At 47.5% G+C, this 17500-nt stretch overlaps 1 protein-coding gene across 1 annotated transcript in view; it reads left to right on the forward strand.

Annotated features, from left to right (window-relative positions):
- Positions 1–9668: 9668 nt before the first annotated feature.
- The window catches only part of LOC138356936 (uncharacterized), a 34686-nt gene continuing 26854 nt past the window's right edge, over positions 9669–17500 (forward strand). The window contains exons 1-2 of the mRNA XM_069313469.1: positions 9669–9871; positions 12003–12174. Coding sequence (XP_069169570.1) covers positions 9669–9871; positions 12003–12174 — 375 coding nt within the window. The remainder of the gene's footprint in view (positions 9872–12002; positions 12175–17500) is intronic.

A 17500-nucleotide genomic window follows, 5' to 3' on the forward strand; every position in this document is an offset into this window, starting at 1 on the left:
GCACCGGGGCCACACAGCACCGGGGCCACACAGCACCGGGGCCACACAGCACCGGGGCCACACAGCACAGGGTCAACACAGCACAGGGTCAACACAACACAGGGTCAACACACCACAGGGTCAACACAGCACCGGGTCAACACAGCACCGGGTCAACACAGCACCGGGTCAACACACCACAGGGTCAACACACCACAGGGTCAACACACCACAGGGTCAACACACCACAGGGTCAACACACCACAGGGTCAACACACCACAGGGTCAACACACCACAGGGTCAACACACCACAGGGTCAACACAGCACAGGGTCAACACAGCACAGGGTCAACACAGCACCGGGGCCACACAGCACCGGGGCCACACAACACAGGGACAACACACCACAGGATCAACACAGCACAGGATCAACACAGCACAGGGTCAACACAACACAGGGTCAACACAGCACCGGGTCAACACAGCACCGGGTCAACACAGCACAGGGTCAACACAGCACCGGGTCAACACACCACAGGGTCAACACACCACAGGGTCAACACACCACAGGGTCAACACACCACAGGGTCAACACACCACAGGGTCAACACACCACAGGGTCAACACACCACAGGGTCAACACACCACAGGGTCAACACACCACAGGGTCAACACAGCACCGGGTCAACACAACACCGGGTCAACACACCACAGGGTCAACACACCACAGGGTCAACACACCACAGGGTCAACACACCACAGGGTCAACACACCACAGGGTCAACACACCACAGGGTCAACACACCACAGGGTCAACACACCACAGGGTCAACACACCACAGGGTCAACACACCACAGGGTCAACACACCACAGGGTCAACACACCACAGGGTCAACACACCACAGGGTCAACACACCACAGGGTCAACACAGCACAGGGTCAACACAGCACAGGGTCAACACAGCACCGGGTCCACACAGCACCGGGTCAACACAGCACCGGGTCAACACACCACAGGGTCAACACAACACCGGGTCAACACAGCACCGGGTCAACACAGCACCGGGTCAACACACCACAGGGTCAACACACCACAGGGTCAACACACCACAGGGTCAACACACCACAGGGTCAACACACCACAGGGTCAACACACCACAGGGTCAACACACCACAGGGTCAACACACCACAGGGTCAACACACCACAGGGTCAACACAACACCGGGTCAACACAGCACAGGGTCAACACACCACAGGGTCAACACACCACAGGGTCAACACACCACAGGGTCAACACACCACAGGGTCAACACACCACAGGGTCAACACACCACAGGGTCAACACACCACAGGGTCAACACAGCACCGGGTCAACACAGCACCGGGTCAACACAGCACCGGGTCAACACACCACAGGGTCAACACACCACAGGGTCAACACACCACAGGGTCAACACACCACAGGTTCAACACACCACAGGGTCAACACACCACAGGGTCAACACACCACAGGGTCAACACACCACAGGGTCAACACACCACAGGGTCAACACACCACAGGGTCAACACACCACCGGGTCAACACAGCACAGGGTCAACACACCACAGGGTCAACACACCACAGGGTCAACACAGCACCGGGTCAACACAGCACCGGGTCAACACAGCACCGGGTCAACACAGCACAGGGTCAACACAGCACCGGGTCAACACACCACATGGTCAACACACCACAGGGTCAACACACCACAGGGTCAACACACCACAGGGTCAACACACCACAGGGTCAACACAGCACAGGGTCAACACAGCACAGGGTCAACACAGCACAGGGTCAACACAGCACAGGGTCAACACAGCACAGGGTCAACACAGCACAGGGTCAACACAGCACCGGGTCCACACAGCACAGGGTCAACACAGCACAGGGTCAACACACCACAGGGTCAACACACCACAGGGTCAACACAGCACAGTGTCAACACAGCACAGGGTCAACACAGCACAGGGTCAACACAACACAGGGTCAACACAGCACCGGGTCAACACAGCACAGGGTCAACACAGCACCGGGTCAACACACCACAGGGTCAACACAGCACCGGGTCAACACATCACCGGGTCAACACAGCACCGGGTCAACACAGCACAGGGTCAACACACCACAGGGTCAACACAACACAGGGTCAACACAGCACCGGGTCAACACACCACAAGGTCAACACAGCACCGGGTCAACACAGCACCGGGTCAACACAGCACATGGTCAACACAGCACATGGTCAACACAGCACTGGGTCAACACAGCACTGGGTCAACACAGCACCGGGTCAACACAGCACCGGGTCAACACAGCACAGGGTCAACACAGCACAGGGTCAACACAGCACAGGGTCAACACAGCACAGGGTCAACACAGCACAGGGTCAACACAGCACAGGGTCAACACAGCACAGGGTCAACACAGCACAGGGTCAACACAGCACCGGGTCAACACAGCACCAGGTCAACACAGCACAGGGTCAACATCAATAAAGGTCCAAGTTTCTGCTGACCTAAAAGTCATTAATTGTATTTTTGTCGATAATGTTTTTTACTGTGTTTCTCAGTTTCAGTTGTAACTCTTTCTTTCTAGTCGCTGTATACCATGACTTGGTACCTGTCACAGGGACCCGTTGATGGTACTTGGTCCCTGCCTTTGTACTCGTACCTGGTATTGGTACTTATTGGTACTTCTAGTTCTGCTGTTTTTACATACTCTCGGAACTCGTATATGTGGTTAACTCTTTTGCCTGTACTGGGTACTCGTTAGTGTACTGGGTACTCGTTAGTGTACTGGGTACTCGTTAGTGCATTGGGTACTCGTTAGTGTACTGGGTACTCGTTAGTGTACTGGGTACTCGTTAGTGTACTGGGTACTCGTTAGTGCGCTGGGTACTCGTTAGTGCGCTGGGTACTCGTTAGTGCACTGGGTACTCGTTAGTGCACTGGGTACTCGTTAGTGCACTGGGTACTCGTTAGTGCACTGGGTACTCGTTAGTGCACTGGGTACTCGTTAGTGTGCTGGGTACTCGTTAGTGTGCTGGGTACTCGTTAGTGCGCTGGGTACTCGTTAGTGCGCTGGGTACTCGTTAGTGCGCTGGGTACTCGTTAGTGCACTGGGTACTCTTTAGTGCACTGGGTACTCGTTAGTGCGCTGGGTACTCGTTAGTGCGCTGGGTACTCGTTAGTGTGCTGGGTACTCGTTAGTGCGCTGGGTACTCGTTAGTGCACTGGGTACTCGTTAGTGCACTGGGTACTCGTTAGTGCACTGGGTACTCGTTAGTGCATTGGGTACTCGTTAGTGCGCTGGGTACTCGTTAGTGCACTGGGTACTCGTTAGTGCACTGGGTACTCGTTAGTGCACTGGGTACTCGTTAGTGTACTGGGTACTCGTTAGTGCACTGGGTACTCGTTAGTGCACTGGGTACTCGTTAGTGCACTGGGTACTCGTTAGTGCACTGGGTACTTGTTAGTGCACTGGGTACTCGTTAGTGCACTGGGTACTCGTTAGTGCACTGGGTACTCGTTAGTGCACTGGGTACTCGTTAGTGCACTGGGTACTCGTTAGTGAACTGGGTACTCGTTAGTGCATTGGGTACTCGTTAGTGCATTGGGTACTCGTTAGTGTGCTGGGTACTCGTTAGTGCACTGGGTACTCGTTAGTGCATTGGGTACTCGTTAGTGCACTGGGTACTCGTTAGTGCACTGGGTACTCGTTAGTGCACTGGGTACTCGTTAGTGCACTGGGTACTCGTTAGTGTGCTGGGTACTCGTTAGTGTGCTGGGTACTCGTTAGTGCACTGGGTACTCGTTAGTGCACTGGGTACTCGTTAGTGCACTGGGTACTCGTTAGTGCACTGGGTACTCGTTAGTGCACTGGGTACTCGTTAGTGCATTGGGTACTCGTTAGTGTACTGGGTACTCGTTAGTGCACTGGGTACTCGTTAGTGCACTGGGTACTCGTTAGTGCACTGGGTACTCGTTAGTGCACTGGGTACTCGTTAGTGTGCTGGGTACTCGTTAGTGTGCTGGGTACTCGTTAGTGCACTGGGTACTCGTTAGTGCATTGGGTACTCGTTAGTGTACTGGGTACTCGTTAGTGCACTGGGTACTCGTTAGTGCACTGGGTACTCGTTAGTGCACTGGGTACTCGTTAGTGCACTGGGTACTCGTTAGTGTGCTGGGTACTCGTTAGTGCATTGGGTACTCGTTAGTGTACTGGGTACTCGTTAGTGTGCTGGGTACTCGTTAGTGTGCTGGGTACTCGTTAGTGTGCTGGGTACTCGTTAGTGCGCTGGGTACGCGTTAGTGCATTGGGTACTCGTTAGTGTACTGGGTACTCGTTAGTGTACTGGGTACTCGTTAGTGCACTGGGTACTCGTTAGTGCATTGGGTACTCGTTAGTGCATTGGGTACTCGTTAGTGTACTGGGTACTCGTTAGTGTACTGGGTACTCGTTAGTGTACTGGGTACTCGTTAGTGTACTGGGTACTCGTTAGTGTACTGGGTACTCGTTAGTGTACTTGGTACTCGTTAGTGTACTTGGTACTCGTTAGTGTACTGGGTACTCGTTAGTGCACTGGGTACTCGTTAGTGTACTGGGTACTCGTGGCTTGACTGGGTACTCGTTAGTGTACTGGGTACTCGTGGCTGTACTGGGTACTCGTGGCTGTACTGGGTACTCGTTAGTGTACTGGGTACTCGTGGCTATACTGGGTACTCGTGGCTGTACTGGGTACTCGTTAGTGTACTGGGTACTCGTGGCTGTACTGGGTACTTGTGGCTGTACTGGGTACTCGTGGCTGTACTGGGTACTCGTGGCTGTACTGGGTACTCGTGGCTGTACTGGGTACTCGTGGCTGTACTGGGTACTCGTGGCTGTACTGGGTACTCGTGGCTGTACTGGGTACTCGTGGCTGTACTGGGTACTCGTGGCTGTACTGGGAACTCGTGGCTGCACTGGGTACTCGTGGCTGTACTGGGTACTCGTGGCTGTACTGGGTACTCATTTCTTCATCTACATTTCTTATTTCGGCCGAAATGTTATATATGTATTTGAGATTTTATTCCTATGATGAACAGTTCAGTCTGGGAACATTGGCCAAGCCTTCGATAAGTTTCCTTTCACCTAATGCACCTGTTTTCACCAAGCAGTATATTGGTACCCGTGATTTAGGCAGCTGTTATGGAGTGTTATTCTGGGGAGTGTCAGGAGGTCTACCTTGGGGACGGACCCCGATTCAAGGCTCAAGTGTATATGTTCACAGCCTTCCTGTCCCAGACCATACATTATTATTATAGGTTTAATCTTTAAGCATAATCTTGAGGTTTACTCTTCAAGCATACTCTATAATCATACTCTGTAAGCATAATAAGTGAGGTCACCTGTAAGCCTACTGAGTAAACTTACCCTGTAAGCATACTCAGTAAGGTTACCCTGTAAGCATACTCAGTAAGGTTACCCCTGTAAGCATACTCAGTAAGGTTACCCCTGTAAGCATACTCAGTAAGGTTACCCCTGTAAGCATACTCAGTAAGGTTACCCCTGTAAGCATACTCAGTAAGGTTACCCCTGTAAGCATACTCAGTAAGGTTACCCTGTAAGCATACTCAGTAAGGTTACCCCTGTAAGCATACTCAGTAAGGTTACCCCTGTAAGCATACTCAGTAAGGTTACTCTGCAAGCATACTCAGTAAGGTTACCCCTGTAAGCATACTCAGTAAGGTTACTCTGCAAGCATACTCAGTAAGGTTACCCTGTAAGCATACTCAGTAAGGTTACCCCTGTAAGCATACTCAGTAAGGTTACTCTGCAAGCATACTCAGTAAGGTTACCCCTGTAAGCATACTCAGTAAGGTTACCCCTGTAAGCATACTCAGTAAGGTTACCCCTGTAAGCATACTCAGTAAGGTTACCCCTGTAAGCATACTCAGTAAGGTTACCCCTGTAAGCATACTCAGTAAGGTTACCCCTGTAAACATACTCAGTAAGGTTACCCCTGTAAGCATACTTCATAAGGTTACCCTGTAAGCATACTCAGTAAGGTTACCCTGTAAGCATACTCCGTAAGGTTACCCTGTAAGCATACTCCGTAAGGTTACCCCTGTAAGCATACTTCATAAGGTTACCCTGTAAGCATACTCAGTAAGGTTACCCCTGTAAGCATACTTCATAAGGTTACCCTGTAAGCATATTCCGTAAGGTTACCCTGTAAGCATACTCAGTAAGGTTACTCTGTAAGCATACTCAGTAAGGTTACCCCTGTAAGCATACTCAGTAAGGTCACCCTGTAAAGATATACAGTAAGATTGCCCTGTAAACATACTCAGATTAGCGTACTGATAGCATACTCCGTAAGGTTACCCCTGTAAGCATACTTCATAAGGTTACCCTGTAAGCATACTCCGTAAGGTTACCCTGTAAGCATACTCAGTAAGCTTACCCCTGTAAGCATACTCCGTAAGGTTACCCCTGTAAGCATACTCCGTAAGGTTACCCCTGTAAGCATACTCAGTAAGGGTACCCCTGTAAGCATACTCAGTAAGGGTACCCTGTAAGCATACTCAGTAAGGGTACCCTGTAAGCATACTCAGTAAAGTTACCCTGTAAGCATACTCCGTAAGGTTACCCTGTAAGCATACTCAGCAAGATCACCCTGTAAACATATACAGTAAGGTCACCCTGTAGACATACTCAGATTAGCATACTCTGTAAGTGCTGAGTAAGAATATACTTTAAAAATACAATATAAACAGAGCCCATAAACATAGTCTTCAAGCCTATTCTGTAAGATAACTCTTAAACAAATATTCTGTATTTGTCTTTGTAACCAGCATGTACATATGTTGGTTTACAGAAAATACAAAAAAAAATATTGAGAAAGTTTCACCAGAAATGCTTAGTAATCCCTTAATAATTGAATCCAAACCTCTCTCCCAACTTCTGCTGTGTTGCAAAACTATACATTAACTTCACAACTCAAAATATTATTACAAAAACATCACAATTCAAAATCACAAGTCAAAATATTATTACAAAAACATTTCCAAAGATTAACCTGGTTGACCACGAAGACAGCCTTCTAATGATAAGACTTAAGATATAACTTATACTCTTACGATAAAGACGTGAGAGACACGTCTTAGAGACACTGATCATAACTTAATTATACACTTTGTATCGTAAGTCATGAAGATCAGATCAAGACTTTTAATTTCCAGTCGTTTATGTCATTTGTTTGTTCTAGGAGAAGGGCTCACGAAGTCTTAAGAGCTCTCTAACACGCAAGTGTCGACCCACAACACTTCCGGCATGTTTGTCTCGCGTAACAATGGTCTGTGGCTCTTGGTGCTCACCGTATTAAACACAGACATTTAATATTGAGCGTTGGATTACAGACCATTTGTGGAAAAATGTCAATTATCTTTGTTCCTTAGAACTCATTTAGTGGTTAATAAAAAGATAATTGCATGATTTTTCCAACTGTATCTGTAAGCACTTACACTATTTTCTTTATTTCCTGTACTTGTACTACAGCGGTTTCTACTCTTATGTCCTCTTGTATATATTACACGATTATTCCTCTTCATTATCTCTTGGTCCGTGCACATTACAATTGTCTCTCTCGTCTAGTTATTATAACACGCACTGTTATTTATCCTATTGTGTCCCAGGGTGAATGTGGGCCAGGAGGTCTAGGGTGCATGTGGGCCAGGAGTCCTAGGGTGCATGTGGGCCAGGAGTTCTAGGGTGCATTTAGGCCAGGAGTCCTAGGGTGCATGTGGGCCAGGAGTTCTAGGGTGCATGTGGGCCAGGAGTTCTAGGGTGCATGTGGGCCAGGAGTCCTAGGGTGCATGTGGGCCAGGAGTCCTAGGGTGCATGTGGGCCAGGAGTCCTAGGGTGCATGTGGGCCAGGAGTCCTAGGGTGCATGAGGGCCAGGAGTCCTAGGGTGCATGTGGGCCAGGAGTCGTAGGGTGCGTGTGGACCAGAAGTCCTAGGGTGCATGAGGGCCAGGAGTCCTAGGGTGCATGAGGGCCAGTCCTAGGGTGCGTGTGGGCCAGGAGTCCTAGGGTGCATGAGGGCCAGGAGTCCTAGGGTGCGTGTGGGCCAGGAGTCCTAGGGTGCATGAGGGCCAGGAGTCCTAGGGTGCATGAGGGCCAGGAGTCCTAGGGTGCATGAGGGCCAGGAGTCCTAGGGTGCATGAGGGCCAGGAGTCCTAGGGTGCATGAGGGCCAGGAGTCCTAGGGTGCATAAGGGCCAGGAGTCCTAGGGTGCATAAGGGTCAGGAGTCCTAGGGTGCATATGGGTCAGGAGTCCTAGGGTGCGTGTTGACAAGAAATTACCAGGACGCAGCGTCTTAGATTAAAGCCTCCTTAGTTAAGATCTTGACGTGCAGGAAACACAATAAAGAAAATGTAGTTTTTCTTGAGTATTGGACGTGGTGAGACAGTCACTGATGAGACCAAAGTTGGTGGCCGATATGGAAGAAGAACAATGGAAACTGCATTTAGTTTTTACAATGATGTTGACAGGATAGTGAGTGTTTCCTGCTGTGGTAATGTTGGTGGTCGCGGGGTGGTGGTGGTGGCTGCGGGGTGGTGTTGGTGGCAGCGGGGTGGTGTTGGTGGCAGGTGGGACACACCAGGTGCAGTATTAACCTGTCCTCCTCAAATTCATGTCAACACATTCCTCTTGTTGACGAGCCAATCACAGCACATGTCTTTGTATTTCTTGCACCCAATTGTGTTTCCAGCTTCCACACACATCCTCCTGTGCTCCTTTATCTCAGTTTAAGGAGACTGTCATCGTCCACCTTGCTTATTCCCCTCATTATCTTGCATGTGTTTATGTACTCTCAGCTCCTTGTCTCCTCCCGGGATGAGCTATCCTAGTTATATCCATGATGACCAAACCACAACTCACAAGATGGAGAAGCGACGACCTGGATTATTATCACGTTGTGTGGTGGAAAGAGAGGGGAAAAGATAGACAGTATAAGAATGGAAAAGATGGACAGTACAAGAGAGTGGAAATGATAGACAGTATAAGGAAAGTGAGTGTAAAAGATCGACAGTTGAATTAATGTGAGAGCGATGAAAGATGGAATGAATGAAAGAGAAATATGAAGATAATAAGATGAAAGGAAGAAGTAAAGGAGAAGGCATGAAAAGAGAAAAGTAAATAATAAAGAGAAAAAGAGAGGTATAGTAAAGGAAAGGGTAGAAGTAAAGGAAGAAAAATAGCGATATAAATATGAATCATAGGTTATAAATGGGAAAAGGGGGGGGGGGGCTAAATAGGATAAAGAGGAGTAAAAACACCAAAAAGTTAGAAAATATAAAGAAAAAGCAAACTACCAGAAGCCAAGAGAAAGACAGCAACGAAGGAGCCCGGCAGGAAGGAAAGAGCCCTGGGAGGACACACCCTAAGTCCTGTAAGCCTAGAACATTATAGTGTGTACTGTGACAGGGAAGAGTCAACAGCAACACAGCCAGGACTATGGTTCATGTTGGCCAGGTTGTGTATCACAGCCGACTCGACAAAGACGCCGACTGTGAAGAGCAGATTGCAGGAAAGATTATATTAGAAGACGTCCAAATCTCCCAAGGACGTTGAGTCCCTGAGATGGTTAGAGTCCCTAGCATGGCAGAAGTGAGTATTGTTCGTGTCTGCAGACTTAACACTTCCTTTGTGTTCCTTAAGTGTATCATTCAGTGTACGGACAGTTCCACCAACATACTGGAGAGGACAAGAGGAACAGAAAATAACGTAGACATCAGCAGCATTGTACGTGATAATGGACCCAAACGACGGACCCAAACGTCGTCGTCTCTTCGTCTTCTGGTGTGAGGTTTGGTCATTATATCTTCAGCCCCGTTATTGTGACTCATCGTCTGCATAGTTAGCTTCTTCAGTTCACGTTGCTAAACCTTCTTAACTCTGACACTAATCTTGTTGCAAACCTCTGTACTGTGTTAATATTGGTTGTATGCTTCACACTGTGTGGACTCCAGGGCGGTGCAGAATATTCCAGCGTTGGTCTAATACTGTGTGGACTCCAGGGCGGTGCACAATATTCCAGCGTTGGTCTAATACTGTGTGGACTCTAGGGCGGTGCACAATATTCCAGCGTTGGTCTAATACTGTGTGGACTCCAGGGCGGTGCACAATATTCCAGCGTTGGTCTAATACTGTGTGGACTCTAGGGCGGTGCACAATATTCCAGCGTTGGTCTAATACTGTGTGGACTCCAGGGCGGTGCAGAATATTCCAGCGTTGGTCTAATACTGTGTGGACTCCAGGGCGGTGCACAATATTCCAGCGTTGGTCTAATACTGTGTGGACTCTAGGGCGGTGCACAATATTCCAGCGTTGGTCTAATACTGTGTGGACTCCAGGGCGGTGCACAATATTCCAGCGTTGGTCTAATACTGTGTGGACTCTAGGGCGGTGCACAATATTCCAGCGTTGGTCTAATACTGTGTGGACTCCAGGGCGGTGCAGAATATTCCAGCGTTGGTCTAATACTGTGTGGACTCCAGGGCGGTGCACAATATTCCAGCGTTGGTCTAATACTGTGTGGACTCTAGGGCGGTGCACAATATTCCAGCGTTGGTCTAATACTGTGTGGACTCCAGGGCGGTGCACAATATTCCAGCGTTGGTCTAATACTGTGTGGACTCTAGGGCGGTGCACAATATTCCAGCGTTGGTCTAATACTGTGTGGACTCCAGGGCGGTGCACAATATTCCAGCGTTGGTCTAATACTGTGTGGACTCTAGGGCGGTGCACAATATTCCAGCGTTGGTCTAATACTGTGTGGACTCCAGGGCGGTGCAGAATATTCCAGCGTTGGTCTAATACTGTGTGGACTCCAGGGCGGTGCAGAATATTCCAGCGTTGGTCTAATACTGTGTGGACTCTAGGGCGGTGCAGAATATTCCAGCGTTGGTCTAATACTGTGTGGACTCCAGGGCGGTGCACAATATTCCAGCGTTGGTCTAATACTGTGTGGACTCCAGGGCGGTGCACAATATTCCAGCGTTGGTCTAATACTGTGTGGACTCCAGGGCGGTGCACAATATTCCAGCGTTGGTCTAATACTGTGTGGACTCCAGGGCGGTGCACAATATTCCAGCGTTGGTCTAATACTGTGTGGACTCCAGGGCGGTGCACAATATTCCAGCGTTGGTCTAATACTGTGTGGACTCCAGGGCGGTGCACAATATTCCAGCGTTGGTCTAATACTGTGTGGACTCCAGGGCGGTGCACAATATTCCAGCGTTGGTCTAATACTGTGTGGACTCCAGGGCGGTGCACAATATTCCAGCGTTGGTCTAATACTGTGTGGACTCCAGGGTGGTGCACAATATTCCAGCGTTGGTCTAATACTGTGTGGACTCCAGGGCGGTGCACAATATTCCAGCGTTGGTCTTATACTGTGTGGACTCCAGGGCGGTGTAGAATATTCCAGCGTTGGTCTTATACTGTGTGGACGGCCTTAAACGAGGCTACTGAACCTGTTGAAGCTATAATATCTAGTATATTAAGATGCCTCCTAATAGCCGATCACTGACTGGCTGACCTTAAAGACAAGTGCTGTAGCTAAGACGGTCTTTCCTCCTCAAGCCGTTATTCCCGGCGAGGACTGCCACTATAGAGGACAAGTGTTCCACCTACAGTCCACTAACATAAATTAAGAGCGTGCATATGAGTGTGAGTGTGCTCGCTGATTATCAGTGTAGGTGCTTACAATTTCATTGTATAACATTTGTCTGTCATTCACTAGTTAGATCAACTTACCAATACCTGGAACTGGTGTTGCAGAGTACCTATATAGGGGCTGGAGGGCATCGCGGCTCATATTGGTGTGACCCATTTAAGTGAAGGTTGTCCGGCGTGCTGGGTGGTGTAGATAGAGCACGTGTGTGTGTAGGATTATTTTCCCATCACGTGTCAGACTATAATGTGATGCAGGCAAGTTAATGTCCAGAGCATCCCAGTGAGCGCCTGGGACATCCCAGTGAGCGCCTGGGACATCCCAGTGAGCGCCTGGGACATCCCAGTGAGCGCCTGGGACATCCCAGTGAGCGCCTGGGACATCCCAGTGAGCGCCTGGGACATCCCAGTGAGCGCCTGGGACATCCCAGTGAGCGCCTGGGAACATCGCTCCATGCGGAAGTGATCATTATAATAACTGACAGGTAGCCATGCAGTGTTGGGGCTCCATTACCAGGCTTGTTGTATATTGTAGTGTTGGGGCTCCATTACCAGGCTTGTTGTATATTGTAGTGTTGGGGCACCATTACCAGGCTTGTTGTATATTGTAGTGTTGGGGCTCCATTACCAGGCTTGTTGTATATTGCAGTGTTGGGGCTCCATTACCAGGCTTGTTGTATATTGCAGTGTTGGGGCACCATTACCAGGCTTGTTGTATATTGCAGTGTTGGGGCTCCATTACCAGGCTTGTTGTATATTGCAGTGTTGGGGCACCATTACCAGGCTTGTTGTATATTGCAGTGTTGGGGCTCCATTACCAGGCTTGTTGTATATTGTAGTGTTGGGGCACCATTACCAGGCTTGTTGTATATTGTAGTGTTGGGGCTCCGTTACCAGGCTTGTTGTATATTGCAGTGTTGGGGCTCCATTACCAGGCTTGTTGTATATTACAGTGTTGGGGCTCCATTACCAGGCTTGTTGTATATGGCAGTGTTGGGGCACCATTACCAGGCTTGTTGTATATTGTAGTGTTGGGGCTCCGTTACCAGGCTTGTTGTATATTGCAGTGTTGGGGCTCCATTACCAGGCTTGTTGTATATTGTAGTGTTGGGGCTCCATTACCAGGCTTGTTGTATATTGCAGTGTTGGGGCTCCATTACCAGGCTTGTTGTATATTGTAGTGTTGGGGCTCCATTACCAGGCTTGTTGTATATTGTAGTGTTGGGGCTCCGTTACCAGGCTTGTTGTATATTTTAAACAACATGAAAGTGGAAGATCCAGACAATTTCTTTACGCGGGATATCCAAACTCCTGTAAATATAACTGATATCAACACGAGCGCACTAGACTTTGAAAGAGAAATTGAAAACATGCCCATGCACTCGGCTCCGGGTCCAGATTCATAGAATTCTATATTTATAAAGAAATGAAAAGTGCCGGTAGCACAGGCACTCAGTATAGTGTGGAGGAAGAGCTTGGACACGGGGGAGATACCAGATGCACTTAAAGTAGCAGACATAGTCCCTCTACACAAGGGAGGGAGCAAAGCATTGGCAAAGAATTATAGACCAGTTGCACTAACATCGCACATCATAAAAGTATTTGAGAGAGTGATGAGAGTCAGGTCACCAATTTCATGGAGACCAATGACCTTCACAACCCTGGCCAACATGGATTTCGAGCGGGAAGATCGTGCCTCTCACAGCTACTTGATCACTACAACAAAGTCACTGAGGCATTAGAAGAAAAACAGAATGCTGATGTGATATACACGGACTTCGCAAAGGCTTTCGATAAATGCGAGCATGGAGTGATAGCACACAAAATGAAGTCAATGGGAATAACCGGTAAAGTAGGACGCTGGATATTAAGTTTTCTGTCAAACAGAACTAAGCGAATAACAGTCAACAGTATAAAATCGAGTCCAAGCATTGTTAAAAGTTAAGGGGGCGTCTGGTTGGCATCTGGGTCCAAAAATGCAAAAATGAAAACTCGTTCGATATCAATCAAACTTTTTTTGACAAGTTCTATATGAAAAGTGTTTCATCTGGTCCAAGTTTCAGCATCGTAGCATAAATAGGAAGGGAGAAAAAAAATATTGAAGTAGTTGTGAAAATTATGCAAAAATGGTTAAAATCGATTATCAATCAAAAGTGTCAACTGAAATCATAACTACGAGTCTTTGCTATCACAATAGCATATATTAAACAAATATTATTATTAGTTTAATTGGAAAAAAAATTTAAGAAAAAAAAAGGATTTTTTTTCTTTTTCTCTTTTAAATACTTTTTTTTCATTTTTTTTGGGCGATTTGCATCAAACTAACACACCTGACTGTACGTAAGCCTATCTGTAAGGATGCCAATTTTGGAGAAAATTGGTTGATGTCAACCTCAGCCACAGATTTTAGAACCTTAGACTTTATTCATTTCTGTTTTTTTTCAATTGACACAAACGTTTACAAAACTGATTCCTTTTTTATTCAATTTACATAAACTTACACAGTATATGTGGAGGGCATGTCTCTACATTGTGGGGCATGTCTCTACATTGTGGGGCATGTCTCTACATTGTGGGGCATGTCTCTACATTGTGGGGCATGTCTCTACATTGTGGGGCATGTCTCTACATTGTGGGGCATGTCTCTACATTGTGGGGCATGTCTCTACATTGTGGGGCATGTCTCTACATTGTGGGGCATGTCTCTACATTGTGGGGCATGTCTCTACATTGTGGGGCATGTCTCTACATTGTGGGGCATGTCTCTACATTGTGGGGCATGTCTCTACATTGTGGGGCATGTCTCTACATTGTGGGGCATGTCTCTACATTGTGGGGCATGTCTCTACATTGTGGGGCATGTCTCTACATTGTGGGGCATGTCTCTACATTGTGGGGCATGTCTCTACATTGTGGGGCATGTCTCTACATTGTGGGGCATGTCTCTACATTGGGGGGGCATGTCTCTACATTGGGGGGGCATGTCTCTACATTGGGGGGGCATGTCTCTACATTGGGGGGGCATGTCTCTACATTGGGGGGGCATGTCTCTACATTGTGGGGCATGTCTCTACATTGTGGGGCATGTCTCTACATTGTGGGGCATGTCTCTACATTGTGGGGCATGTCTCTACATTGTGGGGCATGTCTCTACATTGTGGGGCATGTCTCTACATTGTGGGGCATGTCTCTACATTGTGGGGCATGTCTCTACATTGTGGGGCATGTCTCTACATTGTGGGGCATGTCTCTACATTGTGGGGCATGTCTCTACATTGTGGGGCATGTCTCTACATTGTGGGGCATGTCTCTACATTGTGGGGCATGTCTCTACATTGTGGGGCATGTCTCTACATTGTGGGGCATGTCTCTACATTGTGGGGCATGTCTCTACATTGTGGGGCATGTCTCTACATTGTGGGGCATGTCTCTACATTGTGGGGCATGTCTCTACATTGTGGGGCATGTCTCTACATTGTGGGGCATGTCTCTACATTGTGGGGCATGTCTCTACATTGTGGGGCATGTCTCTACATTGTGGGGCATGTCTCTACATTGTGGGGCATGTCTCTACATTGTGGGGCATGTCTCTACATTGTGGGGAATGTCTCTACATTGTGGGGAATGTCTCTACATTGTGGGGCATGTCTCTACATTGTGGGGCATGTCTCTACATTGTGGGGCATGTCTCTACATTGTGGGGCATGTCTCTACATTGTAGGGCATGTCTCTACATTGTGGGGCATGTCTCTACATTGTGGGGCATGTCTCTACATTGTAGGGCATGTCTCTACATTGTGGGGCATGTCTCTACATTGTGGGGCATGTCTCTACATTGTAGGGCATGTCTCTACATTGTAGGGCATGTCTCTACATTGTGGGGCATGTCTCTACATTGTAGGGCATGTCTCTACATTGTGGGGCATGTCTCTACATTGTAGGGCATGTCTCTACATTGTGGGGCATGTCTCTACATTGTAGGGCATGTCTCTACATTGTGGGGCATGTCTCTACATTGTAGGGCATGTCTCTACATTGTAGGGCATGTCTCTACATTGTGGGGCATGTCTCTACATTGTAGGGCATGTCTCTACATTGTGGGGCATGTCTCTACATTGTAGGGCATGTCTCTACATTGGGGGGCTTTCATTTTTCTCTAAGTTCATTTATTGATTTTATAATAGCAATAAACATGCCATATTTGCAAAAACATTTTGGGGAACTTTGGACATTTGTATTAGGAAAACTAAAGATGTTTTGGAAATTTTAAATCCCCAAATCCTTTATTATATGCTAATGTGTCAGAAAAGTGTCACAGAATAATTATATCTGAAACGTGTGTTCTGAAGTGTGGACTTGAAAATGTGTAAAAAACGTTGAAAAAAAAAAAAAAAAAAAACTCCCTTTCTATTTACGCTGCAGTACTGAAACTTGGGACAATTTAAGCACTTTTCATATACAAATAGAAAATTAATATTGGTTGACATTGAACAACTTTCACTATAATAACCAGCCGCCCCCTTAAATTGTTAAAAAGCTCTGTTAATGTTAAAAGCTCTGTACCTCAAGGTACAGTCCTTGCACCGCTGCTTTTCCTTATTCTCATATCAGATATAGACAAAAATACAAGTCACAGCTTCGTATCATCCTTTGCAGAGGACACAAAAATCAGTATGAAAATTACGTCGGCTGAAGACATTGAAAAACTTCAAGCAGATATTAATAAAGTTATCGCCTGGGCAACAGAAAATAACATGATGTTTAACAATGATAAATTCCAGAACTCAGGTACGGTAAAAATGAGGACTTTAAACATTATACAGAGTACAAAACACAATCAAATGTGCCCATAGTAGGAAAACAGTATATAGGGGATTTGGGAATAATGATGTCTGACGACCTAACGATTAGGGAGCATAACCTAGCAAATATTGCGTCAGCCAGAAAAATGATAGGATGGATTACGAGAACTTTCAAATTCAGCGATCCCATCACAATTTTTGTACTCTTCAAGTTACTTGTGTTACCCCGTCTTGAGTACTGCTCAGTACTCCCCTCCCCCTTCAGAGCAGGAGAGATTGTTGAAATAGTGGGAATACAGAGAACATATACGGTACGCATAGATGCGATAAAGCACCTAAATTATTGGGATCGTCTCAAAGCCCTCCAAATGTACTCACTAGAAAGAAGACGAGAGATATATCAATTAATATACGCGTGGAAGGTACTGGAGGGCCAAGTACCAAATCTACACAGTAAAATAACAACGTACAGGAGTGAACGATATGGAAGAAAATGCAGAATAGAGCCAGTGAAGAGCAGGGGTGCCATAGGCACAATCAGAGAACACTGTATAAACATCAGAGGTCCACGGTTGTTCAACACCCTCCCAGCGAGCATAAGAAATATTGCCGGATCAACCGTGGACATCTTCAAGAGGAAACTAGATATTTTACTCCAAGGAGTGCCGTCCCAACCGGGCTTGGGTGGATATCTGGGCCTGTGGGCCGCTCCAAGCAACAGCCTGGTGGACCAATCTCTCACAAGTGGGGGAGTAGACCTCCCAGAACCCCATCAACCAGGTATATTGCAGTGTTGGGGCTCCATTACCAGGCTTGTTGTATATTGTAGTGTTGGGGCTCCATTACCAGGCTTGTTGTATATTGCAGTGTTGGGGCTCCATTACCAGGCTTGTTGTATATTGCAGTGTTGGGGCTCCATTACCAGGCTTGTTGTATATTGCAGTGTTGGGGCTC

Source organism: Procambarus clarkii, chromosome 75 (assembly GCF_040958095.1).
Source record: "Procambarus clarkii isolate CNS0578487 chromosome 75, FALCON_Pclarkii_2.0, whole genome shotgun sequence".
Classification (NCBI taxonomy): domain Eukaryota; kingdom Metazoa; phylum Arthropoda; class Malacostraca; order Decapoda; family Cambaridae; genus Procambarus; species Procambarus clarkii.